This window comes from Pholcus phalangioides, unplaced genomic scaffold, assembly GCF_987345545.1.
Source record: "Pholcus phalangioides strain wild (caught in Gottingen) unplaced genomic scaffold, Ppha-v1.0 ptg000042l_1, whole genome shotgun sequence".
NCBI classification, from domain to species: domain Eukaryota; kingdom Metazoa; phylum Arthropoda; class Arachnida; order Araneae; family Pholcidae; genus Pholcus; species Pholcus phalangioides.
In genome coordinates this window covers 14,101,842-14,125,227 of record NW_028301628.1, presented here as the reverse complement: position 1 = coordinate 14,125,227, position 23,386 = coordinate 14,101,842, and the positions used below count along the sequence as shown (strand labels likewise).

Genomic DNA, 23,386 nt, shown 5'->3' with positions numbered 1-23,386 from the left:
ATCTGAATGATCTAAACTACCACTTACTGGGAAAAGACCTACTTGTCCATAAGTTTTATGACTACATAAAAGCGTTCGAAACTAAATTAGCCCTTTGTAAACGTCAATTGCAAAGCAAAAACTGCATACAAAATTATTGATGTTGGTAAATAGATCTACAACTTGGAAACCGGACGATTATGGACAGTGCATTTCAAATCTGAGAATGGAATTCAGAAGCAGATTTTCCGACTTCCGCGAGAACGAAATTTCTATGAAAACATTTTCCTGACCATTCTCTGTCGATATCGAAAGTGTTCCATCTGAGCTACGATTAGAATTTGTGGATTTGCAATGTGACTCTGCAGTTAAATGCAAGTTTTTTTTTTTTGAAATTCCTTCATTAATTGATTTTTATTCTAAGTATCTGTCCGAACAAAAGTATCCAGAAATACGCATATATGCATTGTTCATATCTTCTATATATAGGCAGCATATTTTTATTATATATGCTGCCTTATAATTTATTATATTCGGCAGCACTCACATATGTGAATAGTTTTTAGTCGAATTAAGAATACAAAATCAAAAAATAGAACACGTCTGACTGATCAGCATTTGGAAGATACTTCACAAATAGCAACAACACAAATTTTGCCTAACATTGAAGCTTTAGTCAAGCAAAAACACAGTCAAGTTTTGCATTAATTTAGAAATTACATCCACTCGCATTCGTAATGTGAGTAACCAAAGATTTTCTTTTTTATTTGGTGCGTAATTAATTCAACATATATATATATATATGTATAAAATCATCCATTTTCATTCTGTTTCATACAATGCAAAAAATACCTATTATAATTGGTCTTACTTCAATACAGTTTAATTTTTTAAACGAAAATGCCACATAATGGAATCGTAAAGTATGCAGTACGCGTCTCATTTTAATTTGTCTTATCTGAGCGTACGTGGGATCAACCTTTAGCAGGGGGGTTGGACACACTGAGATTGATTGGAGGCACAAGAAATCTCTGAGAAAAATTCAGATTTACCAACTTTCAAAAGCATTTTCCAATAACAGAAATTTATTGATACAGCAAGAAAGAAATTTTTTGACGCTATAATTTGAAATGTTTTTTTTAAATCATTCAAAATTAATATTTGTTAAAATTAATTGAATTGAATGTTTAAATTCTATAAAATATTTTGAAATATATTTAATTTGTTATCATCTTTGGGGGTCACCCCCCCCCCCACGCCATTAATGAGTGGCCCGCGGAACGGGGGCCAAATTTTTTATATGGCCCTCGAGCGTAAAACGTTGAAGACCCCTAGCTTAGAGGATGGGTCACAATGAAGTTATTAAAAATAAATTTTTTGAGTTCATAGCCTTCAAATAACATTGGAATCAACAGAAATTGATTATAATAACAAAAAAAGGTATTTTCTTCCGAAATTTCAATTTAAAAATATTTTTTTTGCATTAAAAAAATAAATTTTTGATCCTTGGGGGGGGGGGGGGCCATGAGCTCTCGTGTACGTCTGTGATCCCACCAATATGCATTAGGATTCAGAGGGGCAGAGCTGATGACGAAATTTTTCTGACAAGGGAGAGGGTGTCAAAAATTACTAAAAATTTTCTTATGTAATACTTGAATGGCCCCTATCTCATGACGCACCTCAAGTGTGGAACCAGGACGATGTAGCGGGAGGGGCAAATTGTGTGAGTTACTTCGATCGTTCCCTATTTTATTGAACATAAATTTTCCCATATTGTTGGGCTCTTGGGAGGGACGTTCGTTCCCATCGCTCCTTGTGGATCCACGCACACCCATAACGAAGCAACCATTGTCAGCTACAAATAAGTCGTAGGCAGACATCTTCAACTCATGGGTGGAGATACGGGGGGGGGGGGGGAGACTGATCGAATGTATATGGGCATATATGAACTGACATCATGATGCCCCCTCCCCAGAGTTTAAAGTTTATCTCTGCCTATGCTTCAGTTGCGAATGAAGCAGATTCTGATGGAGTAATGGTAGACTGCTTCAGCTCTGAATGGAGTGGAAGTAAGCGTCTTCAGCTGCAAATTGAGTGGAGGCAGATATCTTCAGCTGTGTGAAGGAAACCTAGGTCTTCAACCACAAGTAGAATGGAGGTAAGCATCTTCAGCTTTGAATGAAGCCGAAGCAAAGAATAGAAATCTTAGGCAGAGAATATAGCAGGGAGGCAGACATCTTCAGCCATGGCCCCCCACATGTGGGGCTGATGCTGTGGGGGTCCGTGGGAAGGTCTTGATTTTTTTTTCTTTCAGATATGTTCCATAGGAAAATAGACAGGACTCTTTAATATCAGTCATATCAATTTGTACTCGTATGGGACGGATATTTTGAACTATGTACCTTCTATTCTCATTGCAATTTTTTTAACAATGCACATATACAAGTAAATGAAAAAAAAAAAGGAAATGAAAAAAAGAACAATGTGCAAGGAAGGGCTCCGCTCTCGGATGGCAGTCGCTCTCCTAGGAAGGAATACGGCTACTGACACATAAGGACACCAGCATTTTGTGTGTGTCCTCAGGGTTATCACACGACTTCTTCTGCTGTTTTAGTTCATAATGTCTGGATGGAATCAAAATTGGTATAAACAGATGTCGCATTCCATAATGAAATTGCCTTTGGGTGCCAATAAAGCACATGACCCTCCCCAACATCCTGGGGAAGAAGGATGGGCATGGACGAGATGCAAGAACAGCTGAACCAATTGATGAATGTTATTTGCCAGATAAAGTTAGATATCGTCAAAGAGATGAAGAAATCTGCCCCTGCCATGATCGATAAGATGAGGCTACGGGCTCAGCTGTGAAAGAAGATGTCACCACCTCCATTGCTGCCGTCATAGAGCTGAAAAATATCCTGAAGAGTGTAAAGAACAATCGTGGGACCGAGAAAGACAAGTCGTTTGGAAGCTGGAAATGCCACGAAAAAGGCCACCTGCAGAGCATATGCTCAGTCACAACTACTGGTCCGGAAGATGCGGCATGCCGAGTGTACCATGTTTCACAGCTGCACGGAGGAGACCACGGTAAGAGGCAAGATTGATGGACTGCTTTGTAAGATGGTCATCGACACCGTAGCCAACGTGAGCATCATCAGGACGAACCTGGCTCGGAAATTCCAGCAACGACTTCTCTACGTACCACCATCGTTGACGCTGTAGACAGTCACAGGACAGAAAATGACTGTGCAAGGAAAATTGAAAGTCTCACTGAGGTTCGCCATGGTCACCTACCCACACACCATCTTCATGGCAGATATACGGGATCCGTGCATCATCGGAGTGGACTTCTTGAGGAAACAAAGATTTTCCTTAGACATGAGGATTGACACGCCGAAGGAATGTATCACCTTACTTGGATGTGGTCGTAACAAAGTACTTCCACGGGAAGTGATGGACATTCCGGGGGCAGAAAAAGAGTGCATCACTGATGCAGAGAAGACCAATGGCAGGACCGGAACTGCTCTTTCAGGAGGGTCAGATGGCATGAAGAGGACGATCCAGCTTCGTAAAGGAAAAGCGCATGGAAATGCTGATGCCCTGACGAGAGAACTGGGTCCACAGAACCGGCATCGTTGCCTCAAGGCAGAAGAGAAGTACGGGCTGGCAAACTTTGTAGTGAGACAGATAACATCTCAAGTGACGATCCTTGGAATGACAAGAATACTCGGAAGTCCCAGCTAGAAGATCCCAACATACGATCGATAATGGACTTGAAAGAATCCACTGGGAGTAAACCAACATGGCCAGATGTCGCCTCTTCCAGTCCAATGACCAAGAGATACTGGGCGCTATAGGACTCTCTGGAGGAGAGAGATGGCGTGCTGTACTGCAAATGGGAGTCGGAGGATGGAAGGGCGTTCTGTTGGCAACTCCCCCTGCCATGGAGCCGTGTGAAAAAATTGCATGAAAGCCAGACTGGTGGACATTTCGGCATGATTAAGACTTTCCATAACCATGAAGGATTCTGTTGGGACAAACCCAGGACCGACGTGGAAGAGTGGTGCAAGAATTGTGATGCCTGTGCCGCCCGCAAAAGACATCTGAGGTGCACCTGGGACCACCTTCACCACCACAACATCGAAGCGCCATTGGAGAGAATCGCCCAGAACATCCTGCGACCATTACAGAGGACCGCCCACGAGAGCACCGGATACTTGCCATCGCTGATGAGAGAGGACCTTCGCCAGCCAAATGATCTGATGTTTCAGCGACCGATAGATGCTTCTCTTCTACCGGAAGAATACGTCCAGGGACTCCAGGAGCACCTCAAGGACATGCATAGAATCGCCAGACACCGGATCAACGTTGGATCCAAAAAGATGAAGAACGGCTACGATGCGAGGGCCACATCTGGCTCTGGAACCCGAAGCACGGAAAGGACTGTGCCCAAAACTTCAGACGTCATGGGAAGGACCCTACAGTGTTGTGAAGAGACTGAACGACATCGTAGCTCGGATCCAGAAAGCGCCATCCTCGAATTGCAAGGTGGTCCACTTCAACAGATTGGCCTCTTACCGCAGTGACAACCCGCCGATTTAAGGACTGAATTGTCGGGATGAACAATTCTATGAAAGGGGGCAATGTTATGATCTATAGGCGATAGATGACACAATTTGTTCGATGGCTGTCAGAAATATCAAAATCTGTTGATACCGGTTTTTGGTATTGCGCAAAGGCATGAGATTGGCGAAGAACTGGTGGAGGGTTGGACAGCAACTTCCAGAAGGTTATGCCCATCCAGACAGTGGTGCCACAATCCTGGTACTATAGAATTTTGTAGAATGTTCTTTTTCTCGAAGTTTCGACCAGAGATATAAATAGTAGGGAGAGATTCTATGAAAAGTCAGTTGTGATTGAACTTTGCTAGAAAGTTGTTAGCTCTCTAAATTGCTGTTTGTCCAGATAAATCTGTGTTTGTCCGTCAAACCACTTCTTGTTTTGCAATCTTGAAGTCTTGTGGAAATTATCCGGAATAATATTTACGGTTCTTGTTTGAAATCTTTTAGTAAAATACTTGTGCATACATAAAGGATTAATTTTTTTCCCATGTGGATGAATCCTATGATTCTAGCCCAAAAGAACGGTAAGCAAAGCTAAAAGTGTAAATTTTTGTTACATTTTTATTTTGAGCGTTAAGCTATAGTAAACCTATGTCCGAAAAGTTTGGCCCTGCCTCGAGGCCAGTTGCGATGTTTGTTGAATTCTGTTTCACAAAGTTTAAAACGCTTATTTTTAATAGGACATATCTGCAAATTACAGACTCACCCTCATTCATACATTATATGACTCACTTTTATACGCCGTTTAGCTTTGGTAACAATTGGTTCCTATACATTTTAATGTTAAAATAATTCATTTATTTAACATAAAACCTCACTTATTCGACGTTTTCACTTCGACTCTAACTCGGAAACTTTTGAAAAAAAACCACGTCATTTTTATATCCATCAAATGTGCACAAAATTTTTGTATGCAGTGAAAACGCATTGCTGCAACAGTTTTTCTTGGATTTTGTCACTGAAAAAGACATAACTTTTAGGGTGATTGCTGACGTATACAAAAATCGCCAGTGAGATGGCTGATGACCATTTCGAGTGGACACAGGTGATTTGTTTATTGCTTGTTTCTGAGTATATGCAGATGTGGCGAGTCCCGAAGAAATGTGTTTACATTGTTTTGATGGCCATATGTCCTTTCAGAATTTTTTTTCTCCCAATGTTTTCAGTGTTATTCCAAGAAGGTGAGAATGTCTACTGTAAGCATTTGGAAGGTACAGGTCTGCCGAAAAAGACATACGGTACACGTGCACAGTAAGTTCTTTCGATCATTTCCTGTAGAATTTCCTTTTGATGTGGTGGTTTGCTTGCTGACAGGGCCGTCTTAAGAGCATCATAGGGCCCTGGGCCAATTGATTTTTCTGAGGCCCAACCTGGAGAATTCTCGAAAATTTCAATTAGTTCCCATTTTTGTGAGGGCACCTTTTCTCCTTAGGCCCCCGGGCCGTGCTTGCATATGGCACTGCTTGCTGAATGCGTCAAATCCGCTGTTCGCAATGTCGGAAAAACAAAAAAATGCTCTCTCTAAAAAAACTGGAAATTTTGGAAGAATTCAACAAGAATTTTAAATTGATAACGAAAGTTCATCTTGCAAACCAGTTGCCCCAGCTCTGCCATAATTCTTTATACTGCGAAAACTATGTAAGCTCCTTCATCAGCCATCTTGAACCAACCATGTCCGTTCAACCTACGTAACCAGTGACAACTTCCGGAAAGAAGATGGGGGAATACTGGCATAAACTAAACGGGATGTAGTGAAAATCCCTGTTGTGGGTCACTTCCCGAGATATTTTATTGCACATGTAAACGGGGCTTATATGTGCTACAACATTGTGGCACCACAATGAAAAATACAGCACAAAACACAATGCCCCACCATCAGCAATGCAGCACAATCAATGCCCCACTATATGCAATGCAGCACAATCAATGCACCATCATCAGCAATACAGTAAAATAAGTATTGCACCATGATAAGGAATCCACCAAAATACGCAGTGCAACACAATATGCGATGAATTGCAATAGGCAAAGTACCGTAATACACAATGCACCACAATATACTGTAAGCACTGCATTACAATAAGTAATACAGCACAATATGCAATGCACCACAGTACGTAATGTATCACATTAACCAGTCAACTGTCCAATTAATTTCTCCGAGCGTTACCCGCAGTGCCCACTTTTTTGAAGATGCGAGCGCTTTTTCCCTTTTTTTTCCTTTTCTTGGAAGTTAGAAATATTAAAATATTTTTTTTTAGCTCGAATGTGTTGAGACATAATATGACACCCAAAAGTGGGGAGGGGCGGTCATAATGCCCTGTAACTAAAAGAAATGCTGTAGAGGGATTTATGTGGAACCATAGCAGTTGAACCTTTGCTAAAAGATATATGAGTAATAAAACAGATGCATCTTCACAAGGGAGTTGGAAATTGAAACAAAAGCGATGGGGATGCAGCTTTGCAAAACATGACAAAGATAATAGTAATAATAATCTCAGACCTGGAAATATAATTGTCAACTCCATCTAGTGATGAGATAATAAAGTAGAAGGATGGCTGAACAGAGATAGCAGCACATGTATGACAAATTATTTCGTCATATCTATGTGAAAAAGACAGAAAAGTCTGCGTGTCGGCAAATGCCGTCGTAGGCAACACCATTACGTATATCAGCGACGGCAAACGCTGTCGTAGCCACTTGACTGGTTAAGCAAAGCACAATCATTTGCACTGCATTGCAATAAGCAATACAGCACGTGATGCACTACAATATGGAATGTACCCCTATTTGCAGTATGCCGCAATAAGCAATACCCCCCCCCCCCCAATACGCAATAAGCACTCATTAAAATAAGCAATACAGCATGCAACTAATACGCAATACAATCAGTAATGCACCACTATTGCAATACATGCAATGCTCCACAATAAACAATTCACCACAATACGCAATATGGACTGCATTATAATAAGAAATACATCATGCAATGCACTGCAAAGCGCAATTCACCACAATCAGCAGTGCAGCATAATATGCAATGCAGCACCATCAGCGATTCAGTGCAATAAGCAAAACACAATACGTAATGTACCCCCATCTGCAGTACAGCACAATAACAAATACACCACCACCGTAGGTAATACAGCACAATAAGCAATGCACCATAATATGCAGTGCACTACAATATGCAATGAACCACAATACATTATTGGTGCTTTGTCGGAAAAGAACTCAAGCCAGCCTTTTCTTTATGTAACTACTATAACATTTTTTTTAAATTAAACATAATATAAGAACAATTACATGTTTTAAGTAAAGCAACGGAAGAGCGTCCTGTCAGTACTGCGTGGTCTGGCCAAATGTCAACTCCTCATGTTGCCAGATTCATCTCTCTTTCTGTCTCTTCCTGGCACTACTGGATTTACTATTGGCTATTTCTAGGATGAACTAGATATACACCACAACATCATAAGCACTGCATTAGAATAAGCAATATGGCACGTAATTCACTAAAATGCGTAATGCATAACAGTGTGCAATTGACTAATATTTACAGTGCACCACTAAATGTGTGTGCATCACACTACCCCATGCACCTCAACACAGCATAATATGCGTTGAATTGCAATAAGCAAAGCGCCATAATACACTGAGCCATAATAAGCACTGCATTACAATAAGCAATACAGCAGTGGTTCTCAACTGGGGCCCCTAGGATATTCCAGGGGGGCCACGGATGAAAATCTTGCAAAAGGGGAGCCACGGCTACTGATACGGGGGCCACGAAGAAATTTGTGACATTAAACTTTTTTTAGTCACTCTGACTAAAAAAAATTAGTTTCAAACAAAATGCATAGAATATCTTTTTCGCAATTTTTCCCCTATTCAAGTAACATTAACATGAGGAAGGAAATAAAAAAAGTGGTTCATGTGATCTCGGTGGTTTTACGACTTGGGGGTGACAGTAGGCCCTGACACAAACTATAGAAGGTTTAAGCAAAATGGAATAACTGTAAAGACAGAAAATTGTGTGTGTTCAGACTTTTCATTCAAAGAGGGCTGCCATAAAGAAAACAAAGATTTGTTGACCATTCATTGACATTCTTTTGAGTGCTGGTAGTAAATGTAAACCAAGAAGAAGATGGGTGAAAAACAAAAGCTTGTTTTTTAAAACTACATTGCTGTGATCATGTATTGGGACAGGGGTGTCTTAAGCGAGGGTGCAAGGGGTGCTGCGCACCCGGGTTGTAAGGGGCGGCAGCGTAGACTTTACTTAAGACAAAATTTAACACAGTAAAAATTCACGACATCACGCTTTTGAGTCATACTATACCTCGACAACGGAAACGTTGAGAAAATAGACAAGACCAGAAACAAGAACGTAAGTTATCTGTGTGGCTCGAAACAAAATCTGTACCCGTGTGGGACTGATTTTTTGTGCCTCCTACCTATTGCGCTCTCCATAGCCCCTACCTCCTGCATCAGGGAATCTTTCGTGGTTTTCCACGGGGCCCCTACTACAATTAATTTATAGAGTGAAAAAAGAAAAGTTATAAGGATTTAGTCCCGTGCCTCAAGCTGGACCCCTGTCAGCCCTACCCTTAGAAGGTCATGCCCCTCCCTCACAATTTATCCTAACAACTCCTAACAAAACATTTTTTTCGGCCCTTCATTTCGGATTCTGCACCCCCCCCCCTCTCCCCCAGAGCCGACAGTTTGGTTTTTTTTGGCCTATGGAATTTTTTTTTACCCATTCACCCCGGATTTAGCATCCTCTTAAGCGGTGCCCCGTGTGGCTGCAATGGGTAGCATGGCCAAGCGCCACCCCTGTACTCTATTACAAGGACCATGTGTGCATTTTGGTTCCCTCACCCATGGTCCCCACAAGAGCCCGGGATAATTCTCATAATGTTTTAGCTTTTTCAGGCTGTAAATTAACTATAGAAGGGGCCGTGAGAAATCTGACTGGGAGGAGGCCTGCAAAAGATCCCAGCTTAGGGCCCCATACCCTCACTCAGAATTTGATCCACAATAGTCAAATGAAGGCAAAGGAAAAATTTGGTTTTTCACTTGTCCGGCCCCTGGAATACCGGAAACGCCTTTGAATAAATTTTCTTAATAAAAATTACCCTGTTAAATATCATCTTTACCGGATAAGTGATGATGGCTCACAAAAATAAGTGCTCTTTCAAGGATTAAGTTATCTGGCATTTATTAAGAATGTTTTTTGTTCTAGAATTATTTTACCAAAGACAAAAAATTTTCTACTTCAAAAGCGGGACGTATGGTCACGCACATTTTGCACGATAAACAATGATGTGCGGCTTTCTTCTGGAAAAAAACCAGGTTTATCTCCAGGTGCCCTTCACCGAAGCCCTATCATCCTCCTGGCACGGTCGCCAGTAGGGGCGGTAGGTAGCACATGAGGCTTCGCACCCAGGCGGCAGGTAAGCTCAAGCCACCCCTGTATTGGGACTTCCTCTAAGATTGGCACCACATCTTTTATGTTTTTTTTAATCGATACTGTAATGCTTCCTTTTAACTGTCCTACTACTGGCTTGCAGCACATCCTAAATAATTTCAATGCAATTTTCCTATCCTGCAAGAACAATGTTGTGGACATTAGAAAAAAAATTCTAAAAATGCGCATGACTACATTTAAAGCAATTTAAATCTGTTTGTTAGAGACTCACTGCATCTGCTGATTTCTAAAAAAAAGTGCAATAAATTCACACGTAAGTCTTCACTTTGAAATGTCCGTAACCCGCTCAATGCGTATCTGTCAACCTAAAATTTATGGTTTTTAGTGTTGATAATACGCATGCAAAACCAATTCAGCGATGCGTTTTCACAATCTGCAAAAACTGCTTGGATTTGATAGTTGGAAATGATGTCTAAATGCCAAAGATTTGGAGTTCGAATCAAAATGAAAATGTGTCAAATAACTGAAATTGTGCTTCATATAAATGAAATATTTTAATATTGAAAGCTATATATATAGAGAGATTAATCGTGCCCGTAGTCAAACGTCTCATAAATGTGAAATTTTGTCATAAAACTGAGAGTGAGGAACGAATCTCCTTGTGCACAAGTGGAACTTCTAGGCATTTATGCACAACCGAGCCCGTCTTGGCCATTTTTCTTTTTCTCCTCACCCTTTCTTCCTTTTGTTTCCTTCCTAAATTTATAAAAGTAAAAAGGACATAATCATTATAAAAAGGACTGTTTTCAGATCAAATTGCTGAAGTTCAATTACTTCACTGCAAAAATGTCAGATTTTTTTTTGGGGGAAATACGGTGAACCCCAAAGTGTATTAAAGACCCTTTATTAATAGGCTTTGGTCAAACCCCATTAGACCGGAACTCCAAGAGACCCGAGAAATCACTTTGTAATAACGAAATTTCGTTAGAAAGGAATTTCAGATTTTTATATTGTTCCTATGTAAACCTATCCGAGGGATTAGAAAAGTTTTTGTTAAAACGATATTTTTCCCGTAATAATGGTATTTGTTAAAATGAGAGTTTTGACTGTATTTCGTCTCAAGTTATTTTTTTACGTTTATATGCAGGCTGCGTGGGTAACATGACGTATAATACTTTACTGGCGGCTGGTTAGTCTTAGAGACATACCCAAGTAGAAAAAGTATCCAAATCATGTGTCTTACTCATATGTCATTCATTTTGTAAGGGGTTGTATAGCTATAAAATAAAAAAAAATTTTATACCGTCCCCGTGTGCCAAAGAACCCAATTAAGAAGTTGTTGCTCTGTCTTTCCCGATGCCAACTAAAATAATTCCATGTTTCTAAGTGCAATATTCACCGAAATATGCAAATTCGAAAAATTGAGGAAATTTGGGAAAAACAGCATTAAATGCGGGTAAAATGGTTTCCCCTCATTCAATGCTGTTTCTTTCCAACTTTCTTGGAATATCTCAGTGAAAATTTGAACTTAGACACGTTGAATTTTTTTGTCGGAGAGCAGGAAACAACTTTCCAATCGGGTTTTGGGGCACAGGGTACCCGCATAAAAAGTTAACATTTTTATTTTAATAACTCTGTAACCCCTGGCAACATGAATGAAATATCTGAGTACTGCACATTATTCGGGTACTTTTTCCAACTGGAAGTATGCCTCTAGGACCAATGGTTCGCCAGTAAAATACCATATGCCCCGTTACCTATGCGCCCTGTATATGAAATATAGTACGGACTTTGATGTGAAATATTGTGTTGTGTTTAAGCCAACATGCACGTTGCTTCATTCGCCTGCGAGAGAGAGGTCACATTATGAACCAAAAAGCCACTTGAAGGTAGCTTGTCATCCAATGAAATATCAGATTTTGACCGTATCAAAATTGAAGTCAACAAACTGATAATTTTTTTATTTGAAAATCTGATTATTTATATTTTCCGATGGGCTTGAAATCCTGTTAATGAATCATTATTATGTTCACACGAACAGTTTTGTCACTGCGTACATGATTTCTCTGTAATGAATGGTTCAAACAAATATTTAAAAAATTTTCACATGTATTTTAGTTCATTTTTTTTAATTCATAGTAGGGCTACAACATGAACCTATATCCTTGATACATGTATTATTGTTGAAAACGATGTGGAAGGTTGAACTTTTCAATTGTGATTCATTTGTGTGGCTACTCCCTCATTACTACTTTTATCCACATGAAGAGAATAAAATTAATAAAACTGCTTGCTACCACTTTTTGAGATTTTTATCATTATAAGAATGGGTATTTTAGAAGCTACAACTGACATTTCTCCATGAAACCATAATCATTTACACACAAAAAAATAACTAATTTGGAAATAATACAAATTTTATCCAGTACAGTAACTTGACATTGTAACACGACTGAAGACATTGTGCCGTCTTTAAAGCGCAGAGTTTACATTGATTAAAAAAATTTTTTTTTTAATTGGACTGTCACAACACATAAAACATACAAATCAAACTGTGAAAAACACAAAAAGTAACATTACGATGATACAGACCCTTTGTGACCCCCAAGGGATTTATTCTATTTTTACTGTATTCTATTATGTTTATTTTGCTTCTTCGTTATTTTCGTAAATTAAAAATTACTGAAATTAAATTCAAAAATATTTATACTTCAGACAATTTTTGAATAATTATCTTCTAATGGGAAAACGGAGGGGGGGGGGGAGAAAGGAAGGTGGAGTAGAAAATTATTCATGTTTGCAAGGGGGCCACAGGAATGAGAAATGGTTAAAAGGGGGCCATGGACAAAAAAAGGTTGGGAACCACTGATCCAGAGTATGTCCAGTGAGACTTGGGGGGGGGGGGGATAGAGCCAATAAACAAAAATAATTTTATAGGGAAATAATTGTTCTGTCCCTTTAAAATACAGAATGTATTGCCATATTGTGAAATAACAACCTTTATTCATACTAAAATGCCCCTTATGCGAAATCTCCGTGGATCTGTGCCTGGAAGTGATTTTGATGATCTGTACTTTTTAATTTTCATATTTAACTGAAAAAAATATGATGGGGGAGAATGTGGTATAAAGGGTTTAAATTGAATAGATAACTTATTAAATTTAACTTAAAACTTCAAAACCTCTTAACTAAGAATACTTTACTTTAAATCATAGTTTCCATTCTGTCGCGTTGGTTGATGAGTTTTTGGAAGACGTAACAGAGTGGACAAATTAGCCTAAATTATTTTTTTTCCATCATAAATTTAAATGCTTTGTAAAAACTTTTATTATATTTTGAAGCATATCTCCATGTGCTATCACTAGATGCTGATATAGATGAAAAAAAAAATCATAATTATTTATGATAATGACGTAACAGAGTGGACATCTGACAGAGAAAAACCGGGTACTAAAGACATAACGTGAACATTAAAACATTTTGCAAAAGTTATATCCAAAACTGTTGATCACGCATTTAAAGTAAACCTTTCAATGAGCTCAAAAGTGTTATCAGATTTAATCTGGTATAAAAATATATTTCTCAAATGACCGTAACAGAGTGGACATTTTAAAATGGGAAAAACTTCGGGACATGAACAAAAAAATAGTTTTTCAGAAGAAAAAAAAAATTTTTCTCTAAATTTTATTGTCAGTTTTATTAATCTATGGCACATATATAAAATTTGATTCCAAGTTTTCTGAAAAACAATTCCAGGTTTGCACCAAGTCTCTTTGTTTAACACTTTTTTGAAGCTGGGACAGCCAGATTTTGATACAAATATACAAATACAACGCCATAACAGGCAAATTGCCGAACGAGGTGGCTGACTTAAGAACATCATGGATCCCCGAGCCATTTTTTTTGGAGGCCTTACCTACTACTGCTACACCACACATGCACCCCGCCCACACAACCCCCCCCCCTCGCGGAACCCCCAACGAATCGGTACATGCGGGAATGTGCGTGTACGTGTGGTGAAACCTGACGTGAAGTTTTTTTTCTCTGTAATGCTTGTTATGTGTAGTGCTGCCATCTGCCACCAGTTTTTCTAACTGTGAGTGAAGTATTATGATTGAATGATTTATCGTTGTAGGACTGTTGCTCTCTGTGGCGAGACTTTCTTTTAACAGGGAGATGGGCTCGCATTCGCGCCTTGAAGTTGGGAACCACAGAAAACCAACTTCAGCCGACCACCACTGTGGGGTTCCAACCCGGATCCTCGGTTTTTCCTCCGTCACTATAACCACTCGACCACCACAGCGGCAATTGTAAGTACACACAAAATAACTGCTAGCACGAATATTGAATAGATCAATATGTAAATAGATCAATATGTAATAGATCAATATGCAAGTTATCAAATTATTGAGAAAGCATTTATGCAAGTTAACTAAACAGAGTATAAAGAAATGTTTTTACAAACGTTTACGATGTTTTGCTACAAACAATGATTTTTTTTTAAAATTATATACCATCTGAAACAAATTAAGAAACACTGCATGACAGAGAATTGAATGAAGAACTAGAAAAAAATTAAAATTACCACCAGAGTGCTCCGAAATTTTGTAAAAAAAATTACAAAGTCTCGGAAACGGTTTGTATAAATCAATATTTTATATAAATATTTAATAATAATTTTATATAAATATTAATATTTTTATAATTTAATATTTTTATAATTATTTAATATTTTTATAATTATTTAATATTTTTATAATTATTTTTATAATTATTTAATATTTTTATAATTATTTTTATAATTATTTTATATAAATAATAATAATTTTATATAAATATTACACTTTTTTTGGGAATGATCCGTATGCAACAAAACATCGCTACAATATATATGATAATTGATAATAAATACATCTACAATGATATTTTTTTCAAATCTTGTTTAGAGAACTGCCTGATTTAATGTTAAACTCTCTGTACGACATCCTCTACTATGATAAACCCCTCTATAACAATATTTTTAGGTGATTTTTGAAATTCCTAAAACAATATTTTTTATATTTTCTTCCAAAATTGTTTTGAATTTTAATTTTGTAACTTGTTCTTGTTAAGGCGTCTAATAACATCAATATTTTGCACTAAAAGATCACCGAAAGCTTAAGTTATTTGTATTGGTACACTCTGTGTACGACACCAAAGCACTATGCGGTAAACTTCTTTACAGGGACAATACACATCTAAGTGAATTTTATAAACTAATGAATTACAATTTTTTGTAATGAGTAAATACATAAAAGTGCATTTTCTGATGATATTAACAATGCCAATATAGAAAAAATGACAACAATAGCATAAATTTGATCATATGTGAGGATAATGTTGCCTCTCTTAAATCCCTCTACCACAATATTTTTTCTTGGTCAATAGAATATTGTTATTTCAAGGTTTCACTGTATATTTAAACTAAATAATAAAATATAATTGTGTGTGTGTAATAAATATTTTATACAAATATAATAATATATATATTTTATATAAATATTTTTACATTCAATATGATTATGTGATTTGTATATAGTTTTACGCGATACAATAGAGCTCCCCTATGGACCAGTTAAGAGAACAAATTGGTTAGGCGATATGGTTTTCCCATAGAAACTTGAGATTGCCATAGGCATACACAGGATTTCCGCGGGGGTGGGGGTTACGTTTTTTTTCCCTGCAAAATAACCCTATAATCTCGGCTCTGAGGGGGTTAGACCCCTAAACCCCACTTACGTGCGCCAATGGTGATCGTGATCCATGGTCGCGGCAGAGCTGCAACTGGGGGGGGGGGGGGGGGGGACGAGAGGGTCTCTTGCCCTGGACCAGAGGGTGCGCAAAATTCACCTTTTATAACCTTTCTTCAAAATTACAGGGGGTGTCAAAATATGTGCTTGCCTCAGCTGATCAAGCATTTAGTTTTGGCCCGCATCCCTGATGGTTGGTGTTCAATGCCGAAGTCTCACTATTAACGATAATACCTCTATTGTATTTTTCTTTGTCTGCAGAATATTGTTATATCAAGATTTCACAGCAGTTTTATTAAGCATAATACTAGCTATAATACCCGGCGCTGCCTAAGTTTTCTTCATTTATTGGAGGATTAAAAAGTGGCAAACCATTATAAAGGAATAAATATATAATACTGGCAGAATTAAAGAAGTGACAAATGATTGTAAAGGCATATGTATATCTAAAACGCATTACTAGGGAACCAGGGTAACCAAAGTAAACATTCCGAGTGATTGTTGAGGCTCAGAAACCATTGTTGCCCAATGGTTTTCATCCATTTTGGGCATTTGCCCTTCTCTGATGAACTTACAAAGTAGCCCATCGTTCAAACCGGGCCCTGTTTGGTATATATATAAAATTTGGCGACAATCGATCTAAAATTGGGGATTTGTATAGAGAATATACACACAGAGAAAATCAATTTTATATAATCTACTCTATAATATAAAATCACAAACTCGAGAAAGGCCTGTTTCTATGCAACGGACATTAGTGACGATTATATAGTGACGTTATATAACGGAAGTCAGTGACGTTTTTTGAGTGACGAAAATCTGTTACGTTTTTGTGTTACGGAAGTCGGTTACGATTTTGGGTCAAGTTTTCATTTAACACCTGAACACATCGGAAACTGCTTGATTTATAGGGATCAAGTTTTGTGCATGTACTCAGAGGTATGCATGCATCACCAGTGCTCCCAACACACAGGGTCCGGGTACCCAGGGCACTACACAGGACAGATCTCTTCATGGGGAAATTGAGAGGTTTCATTTTGAGAGTCTGGATGAATCTCATTGTTTTCTTGCTTTTCATTGCACATTGTGCTGCATTGCTTATTGTGGTGCACTGCAAATGATGGTGCATTGCATGCTGTATTGCTCATTGTAATGAAACGTTTATTGCGTATAGTGGTGCATTGCTATAGTGCTTTGCTTATTGCGATGCATCGCATAATTTCCGAATTGTGGTGCATTGGGTACTATGCTGCATTACTTACTGTGGTGCACTATTACTGATTATACGCATTACTGATTGTGATGCTTTACATGCTGTAGAGCAGTGGTTCTCAACCTTTTTTTGTCCCTGGCCCCCTTTCAACCATTTCTCATTCCTGTGGCCCCCTTGCAAACATGAATAATTCTCTACTCCACCTTCCTTTCTCCCCCCCCCCTCCGTTTTCCCATTAGAAGATAATTATTCAAAAATTGTCTGAAGTATAAATATTTTTGAATTTAATTTCAGTAATTTTTAATTTACGAAAATAACGAAGAAGCAAAATAAACATAATAGAATACAGTAAAAATAGAATAAATCCCTTGGGGGTCACAAAGGGTCTGTATCATCGTAATGTTACTTTTTGTGTTTTTCACAGTTTGATTTGTATGTTTTATGTGTTGTGTCAGTCCAATTAAAAAAAAATTTTTTTAATCAATGTAAACTCTTTGCTTTAGAGACGGCACAATGTCTTCAGTCGTGTTACAATGTCAAGTTACTGTACTGGATAAAATTTGTATTATTTCCAAATTAGTTATTTTTTTGTGTGTAAATGATTATGGTTTCATGGAGAAATGTCAGTTGTAGCTTCTAAAATACGCATTCTTACAATGATAAAAATCTCAAAAAGTGGTAGCAAGCAGTTTTATTAATTTTATTCTCTTCATGTGGATAAAAGTAGTAATGAGGGAGTAGCCACACAAATGAATCACAATTGAAAAGTTCAACCTTCCACATCGTTTTCAACAATAATACATGTATCAAGGATATAGGTTCATGTTGTAGCCCTACTATGAATTCAAATAAATGAACTAAAATACATGTGAAAATTTTTTAAATATTTGTGTGAACCATTCATTACAGAGAAATCATGTACGCAGTGACAAAACTGTTCGTGTGAACATAATAATGATTCATTAACAGGATTTCAAGCCCATCGGAAAATATAAATAATCAGATTTTCAAATAAAAAAATTATCAGTTTGTTGACTTCAATTTTGATACGGTCAAAATCTGATATTTCATTGGATGACAAGCTACCTTCAAGTGGCTTTTTGGTTCATAATGTGACCGCTCTCTCGCAGGTGAACGAAGCAACGTGCGTGTTGGCTTAAAAACAACACAATATTTCACATAACATTCTGTACTAAAGGTATATGTAGAGGGCGCATAGGTAATGGGGCATATGGCATTTTACTGGCGAATCATTGGTCCTAGACGCATACTTCCAGTTGGAAAAAGTACCCGAATAATGTGTAGTACTCAGATATTTGATTCATGTTGCCAGGGGTTACATAGTTATTAAAATAAAAATGTTAACTTTTTATGTGGACACCCTGTGCCCCAAAACCCAATTGGAAAGTTGTTCCCTGCTCTCTGACAAAAAAAATTCAACCTGTCTAAGTTCAAATTTTCACTGAGAAGTTCGAAGAAAGTTGGAAAGAAACAGCATTGAATGAGGGGAAACCATTTTACCCGCATTTAATGCTGTTTTTCCCAAATTTCCTCAATTTTTCGAATTTGCATATCTCGGTGAATATTGCACTTAGAAACGTGGAATTATTTTAGTTGGCATCGGGAAAGACAGAGCAACAACTTCTTAATTGGGTTCTTTGGCACACGGGGACGGTATAAAATGTTTTTTTATTTTATAGCTATACAACCCCTTACAAAATGAATGACATTATGAGTAAGACACATGATTTGGATACTTTTTCTACTTGGTTATGTCTCTAAGACTAACCAGCCGCCAGTAAAGTATTATACGTCATGTTACCCACGCAGCCTGCATATACACGTAAAAAAATAACTTGAGACGAAATACAGTCAAAACTCTCATTTTAACAAATACCATTATAACGGGAAAAATATCGTTTTAACAAAAACTTTTCTAATCCCTAGAATTTTTTTTCTAATGTCCACAACATTGTTCTTGCAGGATAGGAAATTGCATTGCATAAATTTTAGGTTGACAGATACGCATTGAGCGGGTTACGGACATTTCAAAGTGAAGACTTACGTGTGAATTTATTGCACTTTTTTTTAGAAATCAGCAGATGCAGTGAGTCTCTAACAAACAGATTTAAATTGCTTTAAATGTAGTCATGCGCATTTTTAGAATTTTTTTTCTAATGTCCACAACATTGTTCTTGCAGGATAGGAAAATTGCATTGAAATTATTTAGGATGTGCTGCAAGCCAGTAGTAGGACAGTTAAAAGGAAGCATTACAGTATCGATTAAAAAAACATAAAAGATGTGGTGCCAATCTTAGAGGAAGTCCCAATACAGGGGTGGCTTGAGCTTACCTGCCGCCTGGGTGCGAAGCCTCATGTGCTACCTACCGCCCCTACTGGCGACCGTGCCAGGAGGATGATAGAGCTTCGGTGAAGGGCACCTGGAGATAAACCTGGTTTTTTTCCAGAAGAAAGCCGCACATCATTGTTTATCGTGCAAAATGTGTGTGACCATACTGCTATGGCGTCAATAGCCATCGCTATCAGATGAAGCGGGAGAGTTCCAATTTCGAGCCCAATATAATATAATAATAAGAGAAAAGGGAAAAGGGGACTTGAGCCATTTAAATTGTACAAAACATGCTCTTTCGCCTTCATCAACACTCTTTAATTTTATGGCCACTTACTTAAAGGGCCCCTTCAAAGTTTGCGTAATGGCCGCTTCGTATTCTTCTTTTCTCTCTCTCCCCTATATACTGAAGCCTATTGACCATTGTATTGCCACCTGCAGGCAATTGACTTTATTTCTGACTTTCTTGCTTCCTCTCTACTTTTCTTTTCCTTCTTTTTTGTACAACTTCCCCCCCCCCCCCCACAGAAAACATCTTCCTCCCATATGCTTCGAAAGATCGTAGGGGGTGAACCTTGACCAATGATGTCAATTTTAATACTATTTGTACCTACGTAATCCTCATCACCCAATGGAAGGATCTTTCTTTGAAGCCGGACTACCAATTAGAAATAGGGGGTTGGTACCCCTCAAAACTTTACTTTTTGGAATTTTTGAAAAATAAAAGCAGATTGATTAGTGCAAACTAGAAATCAAGTTGAAAAAAAATGTAGTTTTTTTTGTTTATACACATTTTCAACGATTAGCATCAGGAGCGGCGATCATCCGTGATGAAAGGGATGGAGGAAAAGGTAAAAAAGAAAATCTTACCACAATTTTAGTAAATTATAGACGTTTAGTTAAGATCTAAATTAGGAGGAATTAACCGGGGGCAGAGATGGTGAAATTAGGTATAAAAAGTGATTAAAAGAGAGATATTCCAACATCAAGTTAAAATTATTATAATTGTACATACAGTATTTTGTTTATGTATTATGCAGAATTTGATATCGTGGAAATGGATTTTACTAATTGACTTTTATTTTGTGTAAATATAACTCGTTCTTTTCATATGATCATTTGATTAAATATTAAATGCTAATGAAATTTAACTGATTCCTTCTTTTCATGAGTCATCGTTTTATTCTAAATGTATATTGGACCACTAGGAGCCTGGGTTAATCTAGATAATTATATATATATATATTCTTCCAGTGGTTCGATATAACAATACGTCCCGCTTTTGAAATAGAGAATTTTTTGTCTTCGGTAAAATAATTCTAGAACAAAAAACATTCTTAATAAATGCCAGATAACTTAATCCTTGAAAGAGCACTTATTTTTGTGAGCCATCATCACTTATCCTGTAAAGATGATATTTAACAGGGTAATTTTTATTAAGAAAATTTATTCAAAGGCGTTTCCGGTATTCCAGGGGCCGGACAAGTGAAAAATCAAATTTTTCTTTTGCCTTCATTTGACTATTGTGGATCAAATTCTGAGTGAGGGTATGGGCCCCTAAGCTGGGATCTTTTGCAGGCCTCCTACCAGTCAGATTTCTCACGGCCCCTTCTATAGTTAATTTACAGCCTGAAAAAGCTAAAACATTATGAGAATTATCCCGGGCTCTTGTGGGGGCCATGGGTGAGGGAACCAAAATGCACACATGGTCCTTGTAATAGAGTACAGGGGTGGCGCTTGGCCATGCTACCCATTGCAGCCACACGGGGCACCGCTTAAGAGGATGCTAAATCCGGGGTGAATGGGTAAAAAAAAATTCCATTGGCCAAAAAAAACCAAACTGTCGGCTCTGGGGGAGAGGGGGGGGGGTGCAGAATCCGAAATGAAGGGCCGAAAAAAATGTTTTGTTAGGATAAATTGTGAGGGAGGGGCATGACCTTCTAAGGGTAGGGCTGACAGGGGTCCAGCTTGAGGCACGGGACTAAATTTTTATAACTTTTCTTTTTTCACTCTATAAATTAATTGAAATGAAGGGCCGAAAAAAATGTTTTGTTAGGAGTTGTTAGGATAAATTATGAGGGAGGGGCATGACCTTCTAAGGGTAGGGCTGACAGGGGTCCAGCTTGAGGCACGGGAGTAAATCCTTATAACTTTTCTTTTTTCACTCTATAAATTAATTGTAGTAGGGGCCCCGTGGAAAACCACGAAAGATTCCCTGATGCAGGAGGTAGGGGCTATGGAGAGCGCAATAGGTAGGAGGCACAAAAAATCAGTCCCACACGGGTACAGATTTTGTTTCGAGTCACACAGATAGCTTACGTTCTTGTTTCTGGTCTTGTCTATTTTCTCAACGTTTCCGTTGTCGAGGTATAGTATGACTCAAAAGCGTGATGTCGTGAATTTTTACTGTGTTAAATTTTGTCTTAAGTAAAGTCTACGCTGCCGCCCCTTACAACCTGCTGCCCGGGTGCGCAGCACCCCTTGCACCCTCGCTTAAGACACCCCTGTCCCAATACATGATCACAGCAATGTAGTTTTAAAAAATTTTAAATTCCGCGGTTATTTTCCCCATGTATGATGGGAAGGGGTGATCGCTCCCATATCTACACTTGACACAATAGAGTCAGTGCCAGTTGAAGTAATGTGAAGCCTTGGCGTACACAACACAATTTTTTTTTTTTTTTTTTTTCAAATCAAATCAATTTATTCATTTACAACATACAGAGAATTAGATTAGTTCAAACAAAACAAAACATATTTATCATCCAGAGGCTGTGATGCCTGTACGGATGATTGAAAATTTACATGATAATTAATGAATAAAATATCTGAAAACATACGACATGAACAGAAACATTAGAAAAAAAAAGAGACAGATATACAACATGAAAGAGACAAAATTATCACTGTCAAATAAAAAAATATGTAAAGATAAAAAAAATCAGTAAAGATAAAAAAAATCAAGAACGAAAAAACGTACACAACACAAAAAAAGAAAAGTTCTTAATGCATGGCAAGAAATGTAAAATAAAACAAAACATTATAGATAAAAAATATATGAGGAAAAAAAAATTAAACTCGCACATACATAGACAAACATAAACAAGAACAATTTTTTTTTTATTGAGAAAATACACATAATTAAAGTGGCAAAGCTAAATTGAATAAATTTTATTGCTCCTCCTAAAGGTCAAAATAAGAGTCTACATCTTCTATTGAAATTAATAATTTGAATAATGATTTTTTTAAATGCCGCGTGTGTGGGTATATTTTGTATTTCTAGTGGTAGTGAATTATATAATTTCGGAGCTAAATAATAAAAATGTTCACGAAAAATTTCTTTCCTAAAAGTAGGAATACGGTAAATCATATGAGGTCTACGCTCGGAAACATTATATTTTAAACTGCATAAGCCTTTATTACGGTTTAAGAACACAATAATACGAAAAAGAGCATTATGGCGTAAAGGAAGTAGATTAAGATTTCTAAAAATTGTAGAAGAATGAGGCTGACCCCGATTCTAAGTTTTGAAAACTCTTTTTTTGTATTGAAAATAAAGGCAATAAATTAGTTTTATAATCACCACCCCATATAATTACACCATAATTTATAAGTGAATAAAATCAAGCATAGTAAAGGTCTTTTAAGAAATTAGCGGAAACTTTCTTACTTATATAATAAAAATTATATAAAACAAAACGAAGTTTTTTAAGTAGTTCATGAACATGAGATTTCCATTTTAAATTGCTGTCTACATACCCAAGTATTTAATACTGTTTACTTCTTGAATTGCATCGCAATGACAATGAGGTTGAAAATCACAAGCGAGGGTATGAAATTTTAGATTAAGATGTAAATCAGATTGCATAAGATTGAAATTAACGTATTTTGTCTTCTGTAAATTTAATTTTAAATCATTAGCATAGAACCATTTTTGAATTAATATTAGATCGTGGTTAATATGATTCTTAAGGCTGTCAAGATCATCACATGAATACATTAAAACA

The 23,386-nt window shown here is 37.4% G+C and overlaps 1 protein-coding gene across 1 annotated transcript in view; it reads left to right on the top strand.

Annotated features, from left to right (window-relative positions):
* Nucleotides 1–23,386, top strand: part of LOC149064510 (cytoplasmic dynein 2 light intermediate chain 1) — a 119,385-nt gene that overhangs the window by 3,092 nt on the left and 92,907 nt on the right. The window contains exon 3 of the mRNA XM_089255342.1: nucleotides 5,768–5,852. Within this exon, the coding sequence (XP_089111468.1) occupies nucleotides 5,768–5,852 (85 nt within the window). The remainder of the gene's footprint in view (nucleotides 1–5,767; nucleotides 5,853–23,386) is intronic.